This window comes from Hipposideros armiger, unplaced genomic scaffold (genome assembly GCF_001890085.2).
Source record: "Hipposideros armiger isolate ML-2016 unplaced genomic scaffold, ASM189008v1 scaffold_460, whole genome shotgun sequence".
NCBI lineage: Eukaryota > Metazoa > Chordata > Mammalia > Chiroptera > Hipposideridae > Hipposideros > Hipposideros armiger.
The window spans coordinates 1,374,624-1,400,021 of NW_017731810.1; the positions used below are offsets into that span (position 1 = coordinate 1,374,624).

A 25,398-nucleotide genomic window follows, 5' to 3' on the forward strand; every position below is an offset into this window, starting at 1 on the left:
TAAGTCCTACCACTCAGTATTTTGTCCTGATATTGTTTCATTCATATAATTTTTAGAAAACAAAATGGAGACCATGCTGAACACACATTTTTTACAACCTTCTTTTCGCCTCTCAGCATTATAGTAAACATTTTTCCATGTGATTAACTGTTCCTCTAAAAACAAAATCACTTTTTACTTCTTTGGCTCACTGTAGGCACCCAATACTTATTTTTCGATTATAAAGCCATTATTTCAGTGGCTGTACAATATATCATTGTGTATGTGCCATAATTTAATTATTCCCATGTGTATTCATATTTGGATCACATCTTGGATTTTGCTGCTATGGTTAATGCTCAGATGGACAGCACTGAACATAAATTATTTAAAATATATTTAATATTCCAGAATATTTCTTTAGAATCAAGTCATAGATATTACAGGGTCAAAGAGTTTAAACCTCTTTCTGGGTTCTTTAACATATTTCCAGTGGCTTTCTAGAAATATGATACCAATTTTTACTTTTATTGGTAGCGTTTGACAATATTCACAGCATTCTTATCTGCTTGAAAAATTTTTGTCATTAATTTTGTTTTAAGTTGAGCTATATTTTACATACACTAAAATGCACAGTTCTAAAATGGACAGTTGGATGAGCTTTTTAAAACTTTATTTGGAAATAATTTCTGATTTACAGGCAAGTTGCAAAATAGTCCAAAGAATTCCTGTATATCTTCTACCCAAATTCCCCAAATGTTAGTGTCTTAATCATACTTGCTTTATCATGCTCGTTCTATATCTATACAAAATGTTGTTCCCTGAACCATTTGACAGTAAGTTGCAGACATGTTGCCTTTTTACTTCTAAACACTTTGGTGTGTGTTTCCTAAAAATAAGGATAGTCTACCACCAGAGTACAATTATTTAAATCAGTAATTAACATTGATTCAATACTATTTACTAAAGACATGAAAATATGTTGTCCCTTCTTCACAATCCAGTCCAGATCACATGTCACATTTGACTGACAGGTCTCTCAGTCTCCTTTAAAATGGAACAGTTCTGTCTTTTCCCCCTTTTTTTGTCTTTTATCATATTTTCGAAGAGTATAGGTCAGTTATTTTGTGTAATGACACTCAGTTTGGGTTCCTCTCTGGGTTCCTTGTGATTTGATCAGGTTCTAGATCCCAGAGGTGATCTGTCTTGAGGGTGGCACAGGATGTCTGTTTGACCCATACTGGTGATGGTAAGCTTGGTCAGGTGGTTAAGGCGGTGTCGTTGAGATTTCTCCACTGGAAAGTCACTATTTTTTCCCTCTGTAATTTTATGATTAATAAATATATTGGGAGGAAAGATTTTGGCATGAAGTCCTTTTCCTCATCAAACTTGGGACTCTACTAAATAGCTTTAGTGTCTATTGGTAATTGTTGCCTAAAACAATTATTATGCTGGTAATTGCTAAGTGAGGACTTTCTAATCTTTCTGAATTTAAAAAATGGTCTAAAATGCACATGCATTATATTTATGATGAGAGAAGACTAAACCCTAATAAGATATTTCCTATATTAAAGTATTTTGATTTGGTAAGCTAAACTGTCTCCTGATGATAACGGCATATAAGTCACTGAAATAAATGTGAAGGCATTATAATTCTAGATAAGTAAGTATATACCTTTATTTTGAAAAGAAGCAAGAAAGATAGCCATTGAGAAAGTACTTAACAATTTTAAAGCATTTCTCTGGATTTAAAATTGAGAAGAAATGAGTAATTTAGTTCCTCAGACCTCAGAAAATCATTATACTCTTTGCAAAATAGATATCTCCTTACGTCATATTATTGTTATTGTGCTGATATTGTTCTAGGAAATGACTCTATGTTATTTGGCAAATAAGTTATGTCTGACATTTCTAGTTTAAACATTAAGGATAAAGCCATTTGAAAATAATTAACAAGATAAAAAAATACTTTTCTACATAACATGAATTCCACCTAGTTTGGATATCTGAGGGAGAGTCAGATGGCATAATATACTACCAACCCCAAAGCCACATTTTTGTAAAGCAGTCTAATAATGCTACAGAAGAACATTTTAATGGACTCTGATATATGAGTAACAAGCATTCCAGAATTTCTAACTACAAAATTAATTTATAATGGAAACTTTTGCCATCTCACAAACTGAAATTCTCTTGTTTACCATGTAAACATAACTTGATGAACTAGTCAATTAGAAGAGGCGGGCATTTTAGGCATAATATATAAATTAGACTAAATTTCATTTTAACTAATCCTTAATTTCTGTGAAATAGAAACAATTCAACACTAATAATTCTACAGATTTTTTTATTGAGCACTGTGTATAAGACACTGTGTTAAGAATTTTGTTTCATGTCATTTAATTCCCTCAACAACCCTAACAGATAGGTACGTTTATTATACTTTTATCCCAATTTATAGACGAAGAAACCAAAACAGGGTAAGGAAATTGGCTGGGATTCTTAAACCTAGAACTGTCCACACCCAAAGTTCGTGCTCTTAGCTAGGATACATCTTAAAACTTTACCTAACTTAAGTAAATAAGGAACACTTTAAGAAACGGAATTAAAATGTATTTTAACAGTTTCAAAAGTGATAATACAAAAATTTCAATCTACAGCAAAAAAAAATCAATAAATAAAAACAATTTAAGTGTCTAGGAGTAAGGATTTGGTTAATTGAACTGTGTTTGACACACTCATTTGCGCTAGTATGCAATAATAATTCAATTGCTGCTTATAAAGCAAAAAATTACCAAAAAAGTATGTAAAACTGAAAAAAAAAATCAGGAAATTAATTTACGTTAGTGACATTTTAAAACCAAACAGCCCATACAGAAAAAAGATAAGGAGATACTACAAAATTTAACAGGGATTAGCTGAGTAGTGTGGTTATGTATTAACCTTTTTGTCTATCCTTTTCTTCTTTCTCACAAATTTGCAATAGTACATACTACTACCATTTTAGATTGAATAATCAAACTATTTTTAAAAGAGCTAGTAAGTTAAATACGCATCTAAGCAGCAGAAAAGACCAACGAAAATGCAAAACCAACAGTGAGAAGTACAAACAGTGACTGGCAATGAAAACACATCTCATAAAAATTGATATCAGCTATTTATTTATGTATGATCACAATGGTTTCTTTTCCAGAGTATTGTGTTTGTTATGGTTTCAACTTCTTCCTAAATATTATTTTTGGAAACATAAAGTTTTGTTTTTTTTAACCTTAGAGAACATTACTTTCATGTTAACTTAAGAGGACATGGAAGTTTCAAAGAGGAGGGTGCAAGCTTCTAACCAGGAGAAACAGGAAAGAAACTAGGAAATGGAAGGGAAACTCACCTACCGCATTGTCAAGGAGGAATATTTTCTTAGTCACAACATTGGCGTCTATTTATACGCAGAATGCAAATATAAACAAAAGAAGTTAAGAAGAAAACGAGAAGTGGGCTACGAGGTGTATTCAAACTGTATTAACAAGAGGATTTTATATGCACATATACACACAAACAATATTTCATAAGAACAAAAAACCTTGAGAAATAACATGACAAAGTCCACCTCTGTTGTTTTTATGAGATCACATACAATTTTCAAGTAAATCAAGAAAAAAAGGCTGGAAAGCTAGACTGTTCTAGAAATAGTCTTAAAATAATGGGGCAAATTCTTGAACATAGAAATCTGTAATGTGGTAAATTGTGTGTAGCTAAATAAACGCAGCTTAGAACGATACTGATATCACCAATAATCATTAATTCTTTTCAAAATGAGGCTCCTTACCACTCCAGCACACTCACTGCAGCATGGAACTCTGTGGGTGTCATACAGCCTGAGAGATGGGCAAGCTCGTCTAGCCTAAGCAGTCTTTCGAATTCTAGCGCCTGGCGCTGGCGCTACGAATCAGAGGGGGAAAGTGGGTTTCCTGAGCATGCGTCAGCTCAGTGACAGTAACTTTCAGTCACAAATGGCAAGGCTGCTGGGAGATATTCACTGACCATATACATAGGGTCCGCTTAAGCATGGAAACAAGTTAAAATAAAGAAAACAGCACACTGATCGGGTTTTTCTTGGGTTTCTTTATATTGGTTGCTCTGTTTCTGTAGCAAGTAAAACACCAATGACACTTATCAATGATTGCAGGATGAATTAATAAGCTGTTGGACTGTTTCTTGAGAGAAGAAATTGTACCTTTCCCCCCTTGAAACCCTAGCGGGTCAGAGACCATCACTTAATATAAGCTACATCAATAAACAATAATCATAAACCAGTTAGGTCAAAATGCATCCGCTGACAATGATGGTAATGTACTGCTATCTATTGTTTTCTTTAAAATATACGTATATCCACACATACACTTAGACATGACCATAACATACAGGCACAAATAAACTCACTCTGGGAGGTTTCTAGCAGTTTTGGCAGAAATAAATTCTTATCTGAATTAACGCAGAATGAAATGTCTTTCAAAGGGGTTTTCACCCTATGCTTCACAGAAGCTTAAATTAATATGTGACTTCCTGCAGCAGTGACAATTAGTCAAGAAAAGGTTATTAGAAGTGTACAAAATATCAGCAAAGCAGAGCAAAAAGCAATGTTTACGTCATAAAGTCAGAGTATCTAAGATGAAATTTAAAAATCAATTTCATGGACAATATTGTCAAAATAGTTATGTACAAGACCTGTCTACTACAAACTAGGAAATGCTGCTGAGAGAAATGAAGGAAAGCCTCTATGAATGGAGAGATATCATATTGATGGACTGGAATTAAGATGTCAATTCACCCCAAATTAATCTATAGATTTAAAGCATTCCCAATCATATTCGTGCTAGTTCTAAAAATAAAATAAAGTAAAATAAAAGCTGATTCTAAAATAGAAATGAAAATGTAAAGGACCTAGACTATCCAGAGCAACCCTGTAAAAGGAGAACAAAGCTGGGTGACTTACCTACCTGATTTCAAGGCTGACTGTACAGCTGCAGTACTCAGGACAGTGTAGTACTGGCATAGGAAAGAAACAGATGACTGGAACACAATTCAGAGAGCCCAGACACAGAGCCACACTTAAATGGTCACAGGGTTTTTAGGCAAAGGTGCCAAAGCAATCCAATGGGGAAAGGGCGACTTTTTAACAAGTGGTGTTGAAACAACCAGAAATCCACAAGAAAAAAGACCAGCCTCAACCCCGGCCCCATACTAGACACAAAAGGTCACTTGAAGTGTATCGTAGACATAAATGTAAATCCAAACCTATAAAGCCCTTGGAAGAACATAAAGGTAGGCAAAAGTTTCTCAGGATACAGAAAGCAATAATCGTAAGAAAACTGACAAATTAGACTTCATCAAAAATTAAAACTTTTGCTTATGAAAAGAGACTTTAAGAAAATGAACAAGGGAAGTCATGGACTGGGAGAACAAATTTGCAAAACACGTTACTTGACAAGTATCAAGGATAAAGAACTCCAACAATTTCATAATAAAAAGACAGACAACCCACTTAAAAATGGGCAAAAGTGTTTTGGGCAAAAGTACTGTGGTTTTAAGAAATCTTCAGAATCAGGTCTGAGGGGGACTAATTTAGAGTACCACTGTCCAGGGAAGGGGAGCGATGGGTTGGGATGAAGGAACGTGAGAATCAGAAGCACGGACAATGTGTGGTCACACAGTAAGACCCTCTTAAATAAATACTGAACTCTAAGTTAATGACATGTACAGACGTCTTTAGGGAGACGTGTACAGATGCATGCAATTTATTTTGAAAACAAAAAACAAAACAGGTTAGAGGGAGAGAGATGATTGTACATGAGATAAAACAAGCAAGAGGAAATATTAACGGCAGAACCCAGGTGGTGTATATATGAGTGTAACAATAAAAAATTTAAATTTCACATGAAACTTTTTATTACAGAAAGTTGGAAAAATGGACAAAAGGTTTGAAAAAATCTTTCACAGAAACCAGCAATAAGCACATTAAAAAGTGCTTATTGGTTGATATTTAATAAATATCATTAAGTATCCTAGAAATGCAAACTCACACCACAACGAGATGGCACTACACACCAACCAGACACATGCATTTTGCCTTAAAAAATGTAAACCACTATTGAATTTTATATAATGATGCTCATTCTGCAGGGTTTAGAGGTGAAATGTACTGATGTCCACAACTTTTTTTGAAAGACGACAAAAATTTGATGGATTGATAAATGGACAGAGGATGTACACATAATAAATTATAGAAAAATGTTACTTACAGAATCTAGGTATCTATTATATGGGTATTTAGTGTACAATGCTTTCAACTTTTCAGTGCAGTTGAATTTTTTCAAAATGAGATGTTGGCAAAAAAAGAAATTAAGAAACCCAGGGTGTCCTTTAAGTCCTGTAACGAGAGAATCATCCTATTCTTGCAACAAGACTGACACACACCCTTGCAAACAGCTGCTCTGTTTTGCATAGAAATCAAGTATTGCCACAAATTCTTCCTTCAAAGTTATCATGCTGCATTTCTTACTTCAACTATGGGGAAGGGGAAATAGAAACATATGGCTTTAACTGCAGCAAAACTATGCCTCTTGTCATTTCAAGTAAAACATTCAGAGAAGGTTAAATTACAAAGCAGTATCTGAAAACAGGGAACACTAAATATTTTATATAACAAAGTGTTACCAGCACTGAGAAGACAGGACATAATGGCAATCACAGATTCAGGGTTAGCATGCAAGGCAGAGACGGTTTTGCAGTTTAGGAGGACACACCACCAATGAATGACATGCTCTGGATCATCTAGCTGGGTGAAAGCCGGTCAGGGGACAGCACGAGAGGCAGGAGTGCCAGGAGACGGTGCCACACAAGCAAGGCTGTGGGATAGAGGAGGGGAGGGAAGGACAGAGAACCTGTGCAGGAAGGCAGGGGCCGTGTACGAAGACACAGATCCCAAGTATGAAGAGTGTGGAGCAGGCACAGGGGCTCAGCCAGGCTGGAGCAGGTGCGAATGGCACGAGGAGACTGGAGGCCAGGCGAGGCTAGGGGCAGAGAAAGTCCCTAAGGTATTTGGGCTTTGTCGTAAAGGCAACGTGCAGTCAGTCCTCAGGGGGTATGGGGGCCACACCTAAATATACACAGCAGACAGGTCGCCCGGCAGTGGTGTGGAGTGCAGGAGCGTCAGACTTGGGTGGAACAGACCAGTCTATTGCAATCCTCCATGACAGCAAAGATGGAGGGAGGCGGAGGAAGCGATCCAAATCATTTCCTGTTGTTTCCCGGATAATCTTCATATTAACCATGAGATCGGTCCTCAATTGGCAGTGCTGACTAAACTGTAGAGCAATATAGCAAGCAATTACATTATCTAAACTTATACCCTACTAAGACTAGATACGCCATCTTAAAGGAAACTCGGTATTGGGACAAAAGATCAGTAATGCATCATGAAAACATTTCCAGGAGCTTAGAGAGCATCCATGATCTGACCTTTTTTATTACAGTTTGGAAAGAAGTTCTAAAATCTCAAACCTGAATCTTGAACAGAAAGACATAATTTGAAATACCATTTTTCTTTGTCTTCAGTTTTTTTCTTTTCTTCTCCCTTATACAGAATCAACCCTAAACCTCAATTAAAAATCATTTTACTCTAAGAACAGGAAAAATGGTCATAATTGATCATCTGCTGCTTTGGAGTCACAAAGATCTGGGTTCAGACAAATCGCCATCTGCCACCTGCAGCCATGTAACTTTGGGTAGCTTTCAAGTCACCCGTATTAGCTCCCTATCTGTAAAACAGGATGGCGGCGAGGATGAAATGGGATAACGCAAGAGAAACGCCCAGTGCAGCGTCCACCACAGACGAAGCCATCAGTAAACATGGGTACCCATTTCACTCCTCCTAATACTGCTGTTTCCTAGTGAAAATAACTAAGAGAAAAGAGGATAAAGGTTGTTTTCAAGTGCAATAGAAATACGTGAGCTAGTTGGGAAAACGGTTTTCACATGGTCTTTGTCATTCAATAAACAACATTACTGAAAGGTAAATACCCTCATTTAATGAAAATGTAGCTTGGCTTAGATCTAGGGTACATTGAGAGATGATGCTAAAATATTGGGAAATGTGTTGACAGAAGTCAAATAGCTGATAGTGCCTATAAAAGTGGCAATTCCTTCCTTTCAATTCTGTTATAAACCTAAAATTGCTCTGAAAAAAAAATAAAGTCTTTTTTTAAAAAAGTAAGGGAACTGTTCTAGATTAGAGGACACTAAGGTATATGACAACTATTGAGTTGTCGGAAAAGTCATGACGTATTTTTTGTTTTTCGTTGCAAAAATGCGTCATGACTTTTCCGACAACTCAATAAATGCATTAGTGATGCTTCATTAGATCCTGATCAAAAAACAAAACAAACAAACAAAAACAATAAAGGACATTATTGAGAAAAGTGGTGAACTATGAATATGGGATGTTTAATATATGACTGTACCGATGTTAATTGTTTGAGGGTGATAACTGTGTTGTGGAGTACAGAATGTATTTATTCTTAGGAGATGTGTGCTGACCTATTTATTCTTAGAAGAGGCATGTCTGCAACTTGCTTGTAAAAGGTTTTTAAATAAAAGGTTAATAAATTGCTCTAAGGTCAGGAATTAAAAAGTAAAAAGAATGTTACTCTACTACAGGAAATTAGAAGAGAAAATACCCATTTATGTTTTTCTATAGAAAAGGTATAATTGATCTATAGAACAAGTAAAAGTAGATTTTGATTTTAGTCTGTGTCAAATATTTTATTATGAAATACACTGCCGTTAACAGGGTGATCTATTGCTCTCAATTTTACTAGCAAATCTGAAAATATATTTGTTCAAAAGGTTAAAAAGAACAAAATGACTATTTGAACGTCTTCCACTAGAGGAATTTAACAAATGTCTTTATTCATTTAGCTGAGTACCTTCCAAAGTACTAAGTTAAAATGAACAGAGACACAAAATTGACTAGAATTCGATGTTCTAAACCAAGGTGTTTGGTGGTGACGTAATTCTCCCTAGCATGGCAGCATCTGAGAGGTATGCAAAGTGACATGTGACATGAGATGCGAATATGGGACATGCCTGTGAGTTTTTATCTGTATGAATGTCTACACAAATAACCTTCACACAGCACCCATTACATATGGTGGTGAAACTTAAACAGGTGGCAATCCTGACAGATTCAATCCTGACAGGTTGGAGGTGACTGGCTGTAAAATACCTTTCTCTTCAGCGGGCTTTCAAAGTAAAATTTATTCTGCTCAAGTAAAGTCTTAACATTTAAAATTTTAGCTTTACATGTGGCTTTCTTTATACCTTTTGTAACTATTTTCTGCATAGAAAAGTTAAAAGCAATAATCTATCTTAAAATACCTTTATTTGAACTTTCTCCTAAATAAAGTTTACCTTTCCTATTGCAACAGCATCCTTTATAACCTTAGAGGTACCTTAGTGTCATCCACAACTTGAAAACTTTATTTCTTTTTAGCAGCTTGTCCTGTGTTACTTAGCCTCTCTGACCCTCCGTTTACATGTCTTAGAAACTGGAAACAATTAAGACCTACTACCTCATAAGGTAAAATGCCTTTACCTATTCAGGGGAGAAAGCCTCTCTCTACTGGCAGAATTTAGTACTTTAAGTTCGTTATTTACCAGTTTCGGTTCTAGGCCTACTGTGTAGGCAAGTTATAGGTGGAAACACGCAAAAAAGCCTAACACAGTGCCTTGTTTGTAGGTGGATTTAAAAATATGTGTATGTATCGATTGGTTACATCATAGAAGGGAGTGAGAAAAACAGTGGTTTGTTTTTGTGAGAAGACACAGGGTAACTACGAAGGTCAGAATATAGTCACCTGCCTTCTCTGTGGGGGATACATTCCGAGACTCGCAAAACCACAGATAGTACTGGGCCCTACATACATTATAGTTTTTCCTAGACATACATACATATGATAAAGTTTAATTTATTAAAAAGGCACAGTAAGAGATTAACAATGACAATAAAACACAACAATTATAACACTATACTGTAATAAAAGCTATGTGAATGTAGTCTCTCCCTCTGAAAATACCTCACTGCGCTGTACTCACCCTTCTTCTTGTGATGCTGAGATGATCCAGTGCCTACGTGATGAGATGCAGCGAGGTGAATGACTCAGGCGCTGTGACGGAGCGCTAGGCTACTTGGAAGGGTTACTGGGGACACTGCACAAGTCGATGTGATAACTGAGATGACCACTAAGTGACTAACGGGTGGAGGTGCTGCACAAATGATGATTCATGTCCCGGGTGGGACAGAGCGGGACTCACAAGATTTTATCATGCTCTTCAGAATGGCACACAATAAATTTGGAAATTGTTTCTGGAATTTTATGTTTCATATTTTTGAGCCATGGTTGACCACAGGTAACGACAACTGTGTGAAGCGAAACCACAGATAAAGGGAAACTAGTGTGTGTGTCTAAGGTGTTTAATTTACATAATTATATTCCTTAAACAGGCAAAGGTCGGGAATAACACCTCATAAAAAGCATATAGCTTAAAAGTAAAAATTATACTGGAAAGTTTCTGCATTAGCATATTTAAAACACTTAACACATTAATTCAAATCATTACATTTTCAAACACAGGGGCCAATAAAATGCAATTGTATATATGAAACTTGCTTGGTAAAAAACCAAACAGTATATTCTAAAGTGTACAAAATGAGTAATATATTGATGATTTTAATTTTCAAAAACCTATTCAGCCTTTTTACTTTCCTTTTATTTAATAGTGTCATGTGCAGTTGGTGTCCATCGTTCATTCTCAACAGATCACCTGTGAGAACGACTCGCCAGCTCCTTCATGGAGCTGCACACCAGCCCCAGGCTCCCTTCTTCTGAGCCTCTGGGGCCAGTTGTGCCACGTAAGCCTTGCTCACCCTGCCCACAACAAGCCGTCTGTTCTTTGTCTCCTAACCCACTCGGGCTTGTCGGTGACTAAGAGTCACACAAGGGCACAGATGGGGGTGACCATGTGAACCAGGATGAGCGTCTTCAGTCTCCAAGCCAGGGTAAAGCAGCAAGTACAGACCACGGGTGACCAGACCACAGAGGTTTTGATCACATGGTGCTCCTCTGATTCCCAAGTAACCTCAGTGATATTCTACTTTACTTGCATTATACCACACAAAACCCATTCCCAACACAAACTCTCTTTTTAAAGCTGTTTGTCAGCAGAGGATGGGACTCGGTGATGTGTAAGTACAACCTGACGTGTAGTTGGTTCTAAGTAGAATCCCCCCAATATCGTAATATAATCATCAACTACCAAATCACGCTGATAGTTCCCATTATATAATGTGGCATTTTTTTAAATGCCACCTGACTTAAAGTACTATATGCACATCATGAAAAATGCAAACTATAGAAAAGAAAGCAGGTGTGTAACTGCCAAAACAATTTGATAGAATTCATTTCAGGGCATTTTTTCCCCTGTGCATAGGCTTTCTGTTTTGGAGGAAGGTGGAGGGGGCTGATGGGAGGATTAAAGAGAATGGTTAGCGACACTCACAACGTCCCTCCTTACTTTCTCACTTAATATAACCTATATATTCTTGACACAAAAATTCCCATTAATACATATGTGAGAAGAGAAATATCATCTTTAGTTATCTCTTCTTCTAAAGGCTAGCTCTTTTGCCAAGCTGAATCAAATTCAAATACTGAGGCAAAAAGAATTTTCTTAATTTGAATATTTCTGTAAAGAGAAAATAATATCGAATCAGTCCTTTGTTGATGAAGAATGGATTCGGCTAACCAGTGAAAGAAACCCTTCCTCCTGAGGGACCCCTGCCCAAACAATTACTTCCGAACCAACTTCCTAATGAGCCGCTGGTTCCTGACGATCCAAGACACCCTACTGTGGCCTCTTTTATGACCATCTTGCTGATCATTCTGTGCCAACATCAAAAGCTGGAAAGCTACTTGCCACAAAAACGAACCATAACCATCCGCCTCAATCTTTCACCAAGAATTTGGTTTCATTCATTCATTTATCAAAAGAGCCGGGTGCCCAGTAAGGTATGCGTGTTTGGGCAGATCCAAAAATAAAATGACCCTGGTGCTGTAGCCTAGTCAGAAAGCTAAGTTCCATGTATTCAGAGAGGAAACATGTTTCAGTGGAAAAGCACAGACTCCTGTTTTCAGCTACGATGGACTACCAAGGACTATACTTAACCTCACACCATAAGAAACTGGAAAACTGGACCAAGTACGTGAAACAATTGCTTTGGGAAACAGGCAATGCAGGACTGTGACCCCTAACTTAAGGAAAACAAATGAGATAAGCCTTACAGCTGCCCTAGCTTTCTGCCTGAGGCAGTTTCCAGACTGTGAGTACAGCCGGGGTAATTCAAACAGAGCTAGTTAGCCTAGCTGAATTGAGGAGACCGAGATCAGAGCGTGGGAGGCTAAGGCAGCAGGAAGTTGCAGGGCAAATTTCTGAAAAGGAGCGTCCAGTGCTGAAACAGAGCTCTAGAAACCTACATAAGGGCGCCTTTGAGACTTTGCTGAGTACTAAGCTATATGTGCATAGCGTGAAATTTCACAAGGCTGGGCAAGAAATGAAATGTGAGCTAAACAATACCCAAAGCACACCCAACGCTAGGGATGTTCAAGCTCCAACCAGCCCCAGTGAAAAGTGCTCCCCGGGGCATTTATCAGGCCATTCAGCAGAAATTCCAAAGGGGGTTAAGCCCTCGGTGCTCAGGTACCACCCCTGGCATGAATGCTACCTGAGATTTTTCCTAAGGAGCTTAGAAAAGGCTTGAGGGTGATCCCAAAGTCCAACATTCTTACCAAACCAAAGCTCAGGACTCCTTAAAGGAAGACAACAAAAACAAAATCCAGCCACTCAGGAATGTAACACTCACAATGTTACATCCAAAAAAAAAAAAAAAAACCACCAAAAAAGAAATTTAGGCTAGACTACTTGCCAAGAGGCAGGAAAAGGTCTCTTTCATAGAAGAAAAAATTGTCAATAAAAGCAGACCCAGAAATGACAGAAAAAAGGGAACTACTAACAGCTATTATAACTATGTACAAGTATTTAAAGGAAAACATGAATATAACAAGAGAAATGAACAATGCAGAAAAGAACAAAATGCAGCTTGTAGAAATAAAAAATACAGTATGTGAGACAAACATTTTATTAGATAGGATCAGCAGCACACTAGCTCTGCATTAGGAAAGATCAGTGAACACTTGAAAAAAAAAAGTATAGCCAATAAGATATTGTAAAAATAATGACATGAAATACTAAAAAAAGAATTAACTTTAAAAAAAGGCAAGAAAGAGAAATAAAGGAAGAGAGAACAGACTAGACAAACATACAGCAAAATGATAGATTTCAACTCAATTATGGTAGGTAATGCCTAAGACAGCCCCAGTGATCCCTGTCTTCTGGTGTTTATGGCCTGGAATAATCCTCCCCCCTTGAGTAATTTGTTGCTAACCAATAAAACTAGGCACTGGTGAGGAAATGCTGCAAAAATTTATCACTTTGTCTTACTAACTGACTTCTCTCTTCCTGGCTTTGCTAAATGAAAGTAAGCTGTCATGTTGGAGAGGCCTGTGTGGCTTCCAGGAACTAAGGGTCCAACATGCAGTAAAGGGACTGAATCTCACCAAGAACAATATGGCTAAGTTTAGAAGCTGTACCTTCCCAAGTTGAATCTTCAGATGAAACCCCAGCCTTGGCTGACCCCCAAATGCAGGCCAGTGAGAGATCAGAAGGCAGATGGTACTCAGCTTAGCTGTGCCTGAGCATCTGACCCGCAGAAACTGTAAGGTGATAAATGTGTCTTGTATTAAGCTGCTACAATATAATTTGTTACACGGTAATAGATAACTAGCACACCGGATACATCAATGATTATCTTAAATGCAAACAATCTGAACACTGTAACTGAAAGACAGAGATTGTCATACTAAATTAAAAGAAGAAACATCCAGCTCTATGCTGCCCAAAAGAACTGTCATTTCCACCTAAAAGTACAGATGGGTTAAAGATAAAAGCTGGGAAAAGCTACATCATGCGATGCTAAACATAAGGAATTCAGAGGGGCTATATTAATATCAAACAAAGATGACTTTAGAAGAAGAATCATTACCAAGGACAGAGGGACACTTCACAATGTAAAAGGATCAATTCATCAAAAACATGTAATAGGACCTCAAAATACATGATGGGGGAAAAAAACAAAAACTGAAAGGAGAAACAAACAAATCCACAACAGTAGTCGGGGTTTTCAACATACCTGTCTGAGTCACTGACAGAACAACTAAAAAGAAAACCAGTAAGGATACGTAAGTCTTGAACAACCTTTATAACTAACTGGACCTAGCTGACCTTGATCTAACATTCCCCTCAAGGCTCCATGAAACATTCATGGTCGTTTAAGAAATGCATATGTTTCCATGAGACAGTACACCTTACATAGTTCCAATGCAATCGGGAAGAAAACAAAAACCAAAGTACCCTTGATTCTTGAACAACCTGGAGGTTAGGGGTGCTGACTCCTGTGCAATGGAAAACCACATATAACTTAAGTCGGCCCTTCGCATCTGTGGATTCCAAACTGAGGATCGAAAATACCTTTCAGTCCACAGTTGGTTGGGTCCATGGATGCAAAACCTGGGGATACAGAGGGCCGACTGCATCTTTACTGAAACAATCAATGCACAGTGGACTCGCACAGCTCTGAAATTCACAATTTAGGACTCAGTTCATGGATTTCTTTAAATTTCAACTTGTTCAGTACTAACTTGATGTGATTGGTAGAAGTTTAAATTCCTTTACCTGGAAAATTCTCTAAATTATATTTATAATATTAATCTTTACATTATATATATAATATAATAATATTTATATTATAATATTTATAATATTAAATAATATTTAGGTGTCCAGATAAAATCTTCTAATTTTTGAAGGTGCGAGCATTTTGTCTGTTGAGGGTTCAGAAAGCATTCAGCAATCAGTTAAGCAGCTACTCACATCTATGCACAAATAAACAAGCACACAACTACACAGCCAGAGATTTCACTGGTTTGTCAGCAAGTTATTTGACCAAATTCCATGTCTTTGAAAAATGAAGGGACTATCTAACAGAAATAGTGAGAGACAGAAAAGTTTATGTTAGGAAAATATTGTATTAGAAAGGTAAGACTTTCTCATACTAAGAGCATGCCTAGTTAAATATCACTTTGTTAATCTTGGCCTGAGAAAAACAATAACATAAACATATATATCTTTTTCATCATGTATGCTTTATACAGCAATCAAGAGCCACACAATTCCTTAGTACATTCAATAACTATTTGTGACCAATTATCAAGCAACTTATCACACCACATTTGTTTCCATTTGATTTTACTAAGAGACCTCTGGCATATCCTGGGTTTCTGACAGGTTATTAGAATATGATAAAACGAGTTTTGTTTTTACTACTAATTTTAAGAGGCTTGGTTGAGATCATGTGTCAATTTATTTGCCTGTGTCCCATTTTTAAATTTGTTCAAAACATGTTATCACCCTACAACAGAATGAGATACCAAATCATAAGCAAGTTTCGATTGTGTAAGGACTCTTCAATAGCTAAAACTTTGTACGTTCATCCAAAAGATTAACTCACTGAAAAGAAACATGCAAAGAAGGAAACCATATAGAATCTTCCAGTAAACCTGACCCTTCAAACGAGGAATGCTGCTTACCTCTGTAATGTCACACATGCCACGCACAGACTTCAGACTGTGACAATCATGAGGCCGCAGCATGAAAGGCCAACCGTCACCCACGGAAGGCCTAATGACCCATTTCCTAAGCTGTCCAGGCTTCAAATCTCTGGGGTTCTGCCCTTCTCACTTATTTTTAGGAGCATATTCTTTTTTTAAAAAAAGCAATGCATAATAACACACAGTAAACTATTTTAAGAGGATGCAAATGAATTGAAAAACAATTTATAGATCCGCCCCCATCCACCGTAACCTTAAAGCATCCTCTAAGCAACGGCCACCACAGCAAGATTTCATAGATGAATACTCTACAGCACTACAATGGTCTGTTTTCAAAAGCTCCAGAGGTCGCTCATTGTGAAACAAGTAATCATATACAAATTTAATAAGTATATGCATATATTTTTTACAAGATCATTTCTCAATTTAGCCCATTTCTTTGTTAAATAATTGGGTTAACAATGAAAAAAATTTAATGTAGAGATATGGTTATGACCTAGATTTCCTGGAATCAAAAAGAATTTAAAAGACAACTGAGAGTAAGAAATTTCTTTCATCCTAACAAATAACTGTTTTATTACTTCAAAATACCAAAAGTCTTCTGTATAGTACTTATCATATACATCGAATGCCTTGAAAGAGTCTCAGCAACTGTTATCTATGATCTTAATCTCTCCAGAACGAGTCCATGAGGAGAAAAATCTACAAATCAGTCCTTGATGACAGAGGGGTTGTTTAGGAGTTTACCAAATGGAATGACCCTGCTGGAATTCCTTCAAGCAGCCTGTGAAAATGTCAGAACGGAGTCTGTTTTGGAGGTCATAGTCCCCAGAGAGCTCTGAGTTTTGGCCTGTTTGTCTTTTCACATGCTTTAATATTTGAAAATCATTCCTTGTAGACACTGACTGATGCCCAGGGAATGTGAGGATTGTGGGAACGGGCAGTACCAACAAGGGAGGCAAACTGCATGGGAAATGGGTGCCTACTTCACTTGCCCTCTCAGCTCTCATCAGATAAGCTGCTCTTCAAATGTTACGAAGGTACATGGCGAGACATTAGGAAATCGCATGTCACTCTGACGTCCTTACAAAGAAACACTTGGGGGAAATGGGGGGCAAAATTACTGGGGCTACCAAAAGAAACACTAAGTTACAAAACACCATGGTGGAGCCCTGAAAAACGATAATTCACCTAGTATGACTGAAATGCTGCATTCTCAAGATATATTATATATACTAATAACGAATAGTTACGGTGTGCCGATGAAATGCCCACATTGTTTTAAATACTTGACTTATATGAACTCATTTATATCCTCATAGCATCCCTAAGCAGCCGGTCCAAGTATGATCCCTGCTTTGCAGATGAGGAAATTGAGGCAAAGGTAAGATATCTAACATGTTCAAGTTCACATAACTAGCACTGTTGTAGCCGGGACCTAGACACACATGGGCGTCCCCTGTGCTTTGGTGGCTCTGACCACTGTGCTCGCTGCCTCTCTCAGGGTACGTTTACATCTAGTATGCAACACCGGGTAACTGCAACATGTACTGAGTACTTAGGACGCGCTAGTTACTACGAGTGTTTTATTCCAGTAACCTCTGAGTACATCTAACGTGGCTCCTATTTATAGATGAGAGAAACGGGCTTTGCATGGCCTGACGCCACATCTAGTGCGACGGAGCCGGCTCTGGGCTTCACTCGGCAGCCGTCCTTTACAACTAGGTTCTTCGTCCTCTCAGCAAGAATCGCCTCTAAATTAATTTTCTGTATATAGTTGAGGGAATTACTTTCAAAGATCCGTGTGTCCAACAAGCTTATGAGAATATACTCCATTTTGAGCTGTCGACATTATACTAGAGGCTTAAAATCTAAGAATTATTTTTAGGTAAGAGACACAAATGTCACTCAATAAATGTTTTGTAACAATAAAAAGTATCCCCATTTCCACTCTTCAATATATATATATATATATATATATATATATATATATATATATATATATATATATATATTTACTACTTTGGGAGAGCTGAGTATTCTGATATGGCAAACTTTTCTTTTATGTAATCCGTGATGTCTGATCAAGTAGTCCACCGAAAGACTCCTTCACTGCTATGTCAGGACCAAGGCCTCTGTCAGAGAGGGTCTACCCGTTTGTAGCTATGAGCCTCACATCTGCAGAGAGCTGACAAACTCTAACAGTTGTTAAGTTTTTAAACTCAACCCACAAGAACCAAAGGCAAGTTATGAATATGGCTTTTTGCTTTTCTTGTTATATCTTTATTAAACAGGTCATAGGTAAAAAATTCAAGTTGGTGAAACAGACACCCAACTATTTAGCATTTTCTTAATGAAAAACAACATGAGTAACCAGAAAAGAACATGAATAATTTGGGCTTAAAAAAAAAAAAAAAAAGCTAAACTACTGTTTTAACTGACAGTCTGATGCTATTATAAAATGTTAACACATACCTGCCAACCTTTGGAAACCATGAATCGGAAGGTACAGCATATTCTAAATGAGACACATTATTTTTGAGGATAACTCAAACTGAGTCAATTTCTCTTCCCTTTTCCGTATTCGGGAAACTCGGACGAGCTGAGCGAGTGGGCACGTATGTGTGACAATACATCTGTGAGGAACGTATTAAACGGCGACAAATCCTCTCTACGGAAAATTCCACCGGTTAACTGAGATGGAAGTTACCTTCCATTCTTTCTGTTTCTGCTGCCCCATGAATAGCACACGGCAAAAGTGACGATGAGATATAAGAACATGGGATGTAATGAGGGAGGGCCGCCAGAGAAAGACACACGGGCTGCAAGCTGCCATGCGGATATTACAATAAGCAGACCGTGACACAGAGAGCTCTGAAACTTACCGGTGCTCAAGGACTGAGTCAGCAGAGGAGGCTGGAGTCCTGACTCCCCAAACACTACACTTCCTGTTGATAACAGTGAGGGCAGCAGGTGAGGGTCACCAACAGCATGGGTTCATTGAAAGGAGTTAGAAAAACACTGGGTATGATATTTACCGATTAGACTGAGTGATTACTGACGACAAACCCAGGAGAAAATTCTAATACAACTCTTATTCCAACATATTTGTCTTGTTGCTGTCACAATAGTACTTTATTACTGATGTCTTAAAATAACAAAGGAAGAAAACTAATCATGGATCACTTTTTTTTTTTCCTCCCAGGTTTAAAGTTATGGTGGAGAGCAGGTATCCAGTATCTATCCCTTCTGTTCCTTCTCAGCCAGAAGAGGTGATTGTGGTTGGACAGCTGGCAGACATAGGAAAAGGAGCCCTGACTTAGTTTTAATGAAGTTTCTCGGCCTAGCACAGGGTCTGATTCAACTATCCAGCTATAAACTATTCAATTCCAAGTAGCCACGAATACTCAGCGAGAGGGCTATTGTTGAATAATATTTACTAACTAATCATTTATATTTTATATATTACCTCTTAAAATTGCTTTCTGAGGAACAGGAAAGACTGGTCAATAATAATAAATTAGCTTAATAAATAATAGTTTCACATTATTCACTGGTCCAGGGCCTAATATAAATCATAGGGTGAACTCTAGTTTTATGAAAATTACCTCAAATAACCGATATAAGAAATAATGTACTTCTATGACACTAGTGACTCTAGAAAAGTTTTGTAAAACTTTTAGGCAAACATTTTTATAAGTTTAAGATAATGTGGTCTCATGCTGGATTAAATTGCTAATTAGTATTATGTTCTAAATCTTACTTTTAATATAAATATGTTAATTGCTGACACTCCAAGAGGACACAACTTAAAGACTGAATACATGACGCAAAATGAGGCTGAAGGGCGTTTTGGAAACTGGAAGCTCCCCTACAGCCAAAGCTTCCACACAACCAAAGCTTGCTGGTGTCGGTGCTCTGTTGCTGCAACTATAAACTGAGACTGTAAGTGAAAGCCGACCGCCTCCCTCTCTCCACACACTCACTGCCCGGGTGTGCCCGCAATGCACTGAAGCAAAGTAATATCCTCAGTGACAGCAGAGCTATCTAAACAAGAGGCACAGAGATGAAAAAAGAAGGTGGGCGGGGTTACAGGTGCTTATTTACCTGGTGAAACAAAACATGCTATTTAATAGGAGGCTTTACAAAGCCCATTGTGAAAGAGCACCACACCTTTAAGCTGCTTACACGGCTTCTTTTTCATTCTGACGGCTCAACAGATTGTCCCAAACACAAACAATATGAGAGCTGCTGCCCCAACTAATCAAGAATTTTCCTGGCAGTTGTCAGGAGGTTCACAGTTGGCTTTTAAACTTCATAATTGTGTTTAGTATAAATCCTAAAGGTTAATTTTCAAAAAATATTGGGATCCGGAAGGATGTTGGTATTAAGGGAGAATATAGCTACCATGTCTTCCAGTGCTTTGGCGAAACCTCAGATGCGTGGCCTTCTGGCCAAGCGTCTGCGAGTTCATATTGTTGGAGCAGTCATTGTTTCCCTGGGGGGTTGCAGCTTTCTATAAGTTTGCTGTGGCTGAACCAAGGAAGAAGACATATGCAGATTTCTACAGAACTTATGATTCCATGAAAGATTTTGAGGAGATGAGGAAGGCTGGTATTTTTCAGAGTGCAAAGTGATTTCGGAGTGTAAAGAATTTGAGTTGATTTCCACGGAAGTTTGTCACTGAGCTGTGTTCCTGAACTATGAAACATGGATATTTGGGCTAAGGGATAGTTTCTCTTGGTAAATAAACAACTAAATGTTGTGGAGAGTATGTCTTTGCTCAGTTATTGATATAACTGTAGGCACTTGCATCAGAATGGGTTAGGGATTTTAGCTGTTTACCTTATGAAGGTAACTTGATTTCAGTATTAAAACTTGCATTATTTTAGGACATTTTTGATTGATGTGACTTTTGTCCACTTTACTAAGATACTTCTAGTTAGTTTCTTGGTCTCGGGATGTTGATTTAAGGGTTCTCCATGAGCCCACGTGATTACTGTATTGTGGGCTCTTAGAAGAGGCAGAGACCGTTGGGCTTACTGTCACTGTTTGGTAGCCTTGCTGATCAACTTCCAGACAGAGGTACCGTATTTGCCGGCGTATAAGACGATTTTTTGGCCCTGAAAAATATGCCTCCAAGTGGGGGGTCGTCTTATACGCCAGGTACACTTCAGATAGACTGCCCATAGTGCTTGCCCCGTGCCATAGTGGCCTCCCGATGCCCGCCCACTTCATTCCACATACCGTTCAGGCATCAGCAGCGCTGCTGGGTGTATGCTCGGCTGTTATGCGATTTTGCTGTTATGCGATTTTACCACACTCGCAAAATTGCACACAGCCGACCATATAACAAACTCTGTATTTTGAGTGGAAATGTTAGGGGGTCGTCTTATACGCCGAGTCGTCTTATACGCCGGCAAATACGGTAGTAATAGATAATTGAAATTTAAGGTTCTTTACTCAGTATTACTGTATTAAAGTATTACTGTATTAAAGAGCATGATAATTGTATATCCATGCAATTTGGAATATGTATCTAGCTGTGTTAGTTACTTATCTGGAATTGCTAATGACTAACAATATGTTACCATTCTGGAAGAGGTCTTAGGGCCTTTCTCCCCTTTATTACTGTTTTTTGTTGTTGTGATCAAAGTGATACCATAGAGAGCTTTACAAATAAAATTTATTTTATCCAAAGCTAAAAAAAAATATATTGGAAACTAAGGAAAATTATATTCAAAGACTATATATTTCTCTCCTAATTTTAACTACTCTTAAGTAACTCCTGAAAGCAGGAAAAGAAATTATCTAAAAGTATCGGAATGTTTATTAATATCTGAGAACATTTTTAAACATTCAAATCCTCAATATGTTAAGAGTAAAGCCAATAATAAGATAATTTTACAGAAAATTATTCATTTCAATTACCTCCACTTGTAGAAAGAGAAAGAAAGAATCCCACAGTTTCATGTCTTGGTTATTTAGCATCTAATTCTTTCCTATTGGTTATTTAGCATCTAATTCTTTCCTATTTACAACACAGAATTTTATGCCTGGTGGTCTATTCCAGAGAAAAGCAGATATTCCCTCTCTCTCTGTCTCCATCGGGCCACCCTCTCTCTCCCTCAGTCTCCATCGGGCCGCACCAGCTGTGCACATTCTAAGGAACGGGGTGTGCTCCAAACGCCATCACCTCTGTGCATTTCCAAACACCTGGACTGACAGTAAGCCTAACAGGTTGAGGATTGGGGAAATGTTTTTGAAGTAAAATGCAAAACAACACCAGCAGTGAACACACGCCATTCACTTTCCATGGTACAAGGCACGTGGTTTTCTTGGGCGGGGTCCGTGGCTAGGTCAAGCGCATCTGACTGTTTGCAAACGAACTGGATCCAATACAAGGAGACGTCTGGTGTGCAACAAACTTTTGAATGAATTATTTTCTCTGTAGCAGGTGATCATGCCAGAATAGAACAAGAGATGGTCTAAAATTGTTCAGAGTGATAAAAATAATGGATGTAAACTCTTAGGGAAAAAAAACTCAAGATGAAATTATAAGCTCAAAACCTAAAACTGCAGGAACTGGTAACCAAAGTTTAAAAGTAAGGATGACATGTAAGTCTGTCCACTTCACTGAGGCCTAAGACTCACTGACCATTTCATAGTAAACACAGCTTCAAACAGCCGGTTCGTATGGGAAGGGAAAGGTGGCGGATTCGTATTTCCCCTCACCTGACACTAATGACTGCTGTGGTCCTGTTCATGTGACTGAGCCTTGTCTTGAGACATACCAAGAAGGACTGAAATGCCAAGCCGTCTCATAAAAGGGGAGTCTGGATGTCACTGCTGGCAGCGACTTAGCAGCTTAAATGCACCACCAGCATACATCAGCCCTGCACATGACCTCAGGAATGCAAAGCGTCTTCATGGTCTCATCCAGGTGGGGGCTCCCGCGAAGGAGCCTGCTCTTTCAGGTACGTCGTCTCCATGTGCTTTGCCTCTCCGTGTTTTCTAACACCGGGCTCGAGCTGCAGCACCTGAGCTTTTCCTATTTGAACAGTGAAAGGCCTGACTGTGCCCTGGAGCGCCTCCCGTTCATCCCCAGTGTTAGCACCTGAAAGGATGTTAATACTGAAACATGAAAAGGGATCTAGTGTACATATGAAATGTCAGGATAATGTTCAATTTCCCTGTGTATGCGCTGTTTTAGTAAAAGTCCACTTTTATGTGTTTCTGTATATACACTTTCTTTTATGAAGGGCTCACTTGTTGGGAAGAATTAATTGCTAAATGGCTGCCTTACTGTTGAGGTGCCACTAACTACAGAGTTATTTTGGCTACATTCGTGAGGAAAGGAAAACCCTAGCTTATCTTTATTAAACGTCTTTCATGTTTACTCCAGTGGTGGGAATATTTTGCCACTCGACTACCACTGCCAACATAAACATTAATCAAAAGTAAGGGGGATCCTGGAATCGTTACTTAAATGTCAACTTTATGTCCCTTGTAAAGTTTATTTATAAACTATATAGTAATACAATCCTTCTACACACTAATCCCAAATTGAAATATCTTCATTTTCCCCCAACAGTAAAAAAAATAATTCTAACAAGTGAAATTCAAATGTGTAGGAATAACAGTAAAACACAATCACCAAGAATATATCTAAATTTGATGATCTCAAAATATCTAAACTGTACTTTGTATTAATTAATTTTGAGGCAAACATCTACATTTTGTGTATGATATGATTTAAACACAGCATTAAGGAGACCTAAAAATTGAAGAATAAACTTGGAAAAATCATTAAGATAAGAAAGTTATGGTTCTTCCGTCTATTTCTGTTTAAAGTGGTTCTACCCTACTCACATAACTGTATCAAAAACCTCGATTTCTGATAGCTGTACAAAGATTCCATTTATGCTGTGGAATGTATATTCAAATTGGGCTAATATATCATAAGCCTGGAATTAGAGTGTATGCCTAAGTGTAAGGGAAGGTTTTTAACTTCCTGAAGTCACATGTTAGAAAAAAAGAGATTGTCTCATATTTGATTCCTACACAGTATCTCATTATGAGCTGTTCTTTCGATTACTTAATATTAAACAAAGAAGTATTTGAGAAAATCGCAGTAGCTTAAAAATCAACTTCATCTGAAGCTAGTTTTAGGATGCTTACAGAAATAATAGAATCCAAAAAAAAAAAAAAGTGGGAGAAAAAAAATCAACACATTATTATTCCCAGGTTATAACCTTAAAATTGAAAAGTGTTAGATGCTGTTACAAAGAAGACTTTCAAAACTGTCTTTAAAAAAGTCGTCAAATACTATTCTCTCAGAAGGAACACAAGTGACAGTTACTAATTCTAGTGAAGTAACTGGGAAGTTAAGGGACAAGATTGGGAAGGTGGCCTACTTTTCGCTTTGTACCCGTTTGTACTATTTACATTGTAAGTCATGTGAATGTATTGGGTTGTTGGAAAAGTCATGACACATTTTTGCAATGAAAAACATAAAGAAAATACGTCATGACTTTTCCAACAACCCAATATTACCTACTCAAAAAAAAGATTAAATTCTAAAACAGAAACTACAGCCCCCAAAAATGTTATAAGCAATCACAGATCAAACATGAGAAATTACATTATAGAGAATATATACAACTATAACACACACACACACACAGAAACTAAAAAAAAAAAAAAGCAAACAAGAAACCCGGCCCCACTGTTTTGTGAACGGTACTTGTGGTTGACACATAAAATCTTCAGTGTCACATTATACATGTATTCAAAAATGCTGTAATCAAACAAAAGAGAGAAATGAAGATGCACCCTGGATTTCAGTGCTAGATGGGATGATGCAAACGGGTTCTACTGATGATACAACACCACCAAGATTCAAGGATTCAGTCTGAGCAAAATGGTTTTATGAAATATGAGTGTGGATAAAGCAATCCTTCTATATTACTGCACTGCTTCATAAAATGTGATTTAAACTGTGTACATGTAACTAAATTAATAAATTAAAACTTTCCCCATTTCATCGACCTCCCTTAAATTTTATGAGGGAAGACTACCTTAGATTTGAGCTCACCTTACATTCAGGCATACATATTCAAGAGAACATTCTAGTGAGAGAATGTGGCAAGCTGGATCAAATTAATGACCACAAAGTATAAACTTTCCCCACACACTTCTCTCCTCTGCTACGTGTAACCACTTTCTTGAGCAATCACACATTACTGCAATGTTATACCCGTTCAATTCATTTTGGGGCAGGTAATCCTTTGACACTACACTGGTCCAAGTATACTGTGTGAATCTGATCACCTTTATCCTGTCTCAGTAAATGTGGTTCTACTCTCTCAGCCACTGTCTAAGATAAAGCTAGGCTCCTAGTTGATGGAAGGTTCTAGAGCTATAACCATCAACCACATCCTCCTGAAGACTTTGACAGCACTTTGCCAAGTGCTGCTCTACACCAAGTAAGCTTCACAAGGGTTGTGCCTAATAACAAGTATCAGATACAAGTATCGGCTATTGTATTGGAAAGGAGAACAAGTTATACTCTAAAGACATG

The 25,398-nt window shown here is 37.7% G+C and overlaps 1 protein-coding gene and 1 pseudogene across 3 annotated transcripts in view; one reads left to right on the top strand and one right to left on the bottom strand.

Annotated features, from left to right (window-relative positions):
- The window catches only part of MRTFB (myocardin related transcription factor B), a 173,514-nt gene that overhangs the window by 80,892 nt on the left and 67,224 nt on the right, over positions 1-25,398 (bottom strand). For 2 of the 3 annotated variants that reach the window (XM_019666079.1, XM_019666080.1), the window contains exon 4: positions 18,701-18,763. The exons of the other annotated variant lie outside the window; for it this stretch is intronic. In XM_019666079.1, the coding sequence (XP_019521624.1) occupies positions 18,701-18,763 (63 nt within the window). The remainder of the gene's footprint in view (positions 1-18,700; positions 18,764-25,398) is intronic. 3 annotated transcript variants of the gene reach the window in all.
- On the top strand, positions 20,199-20,592 carry LOC109395240 (cytochrome c oxidase subunit 6C-like; annotated as a pseudogene).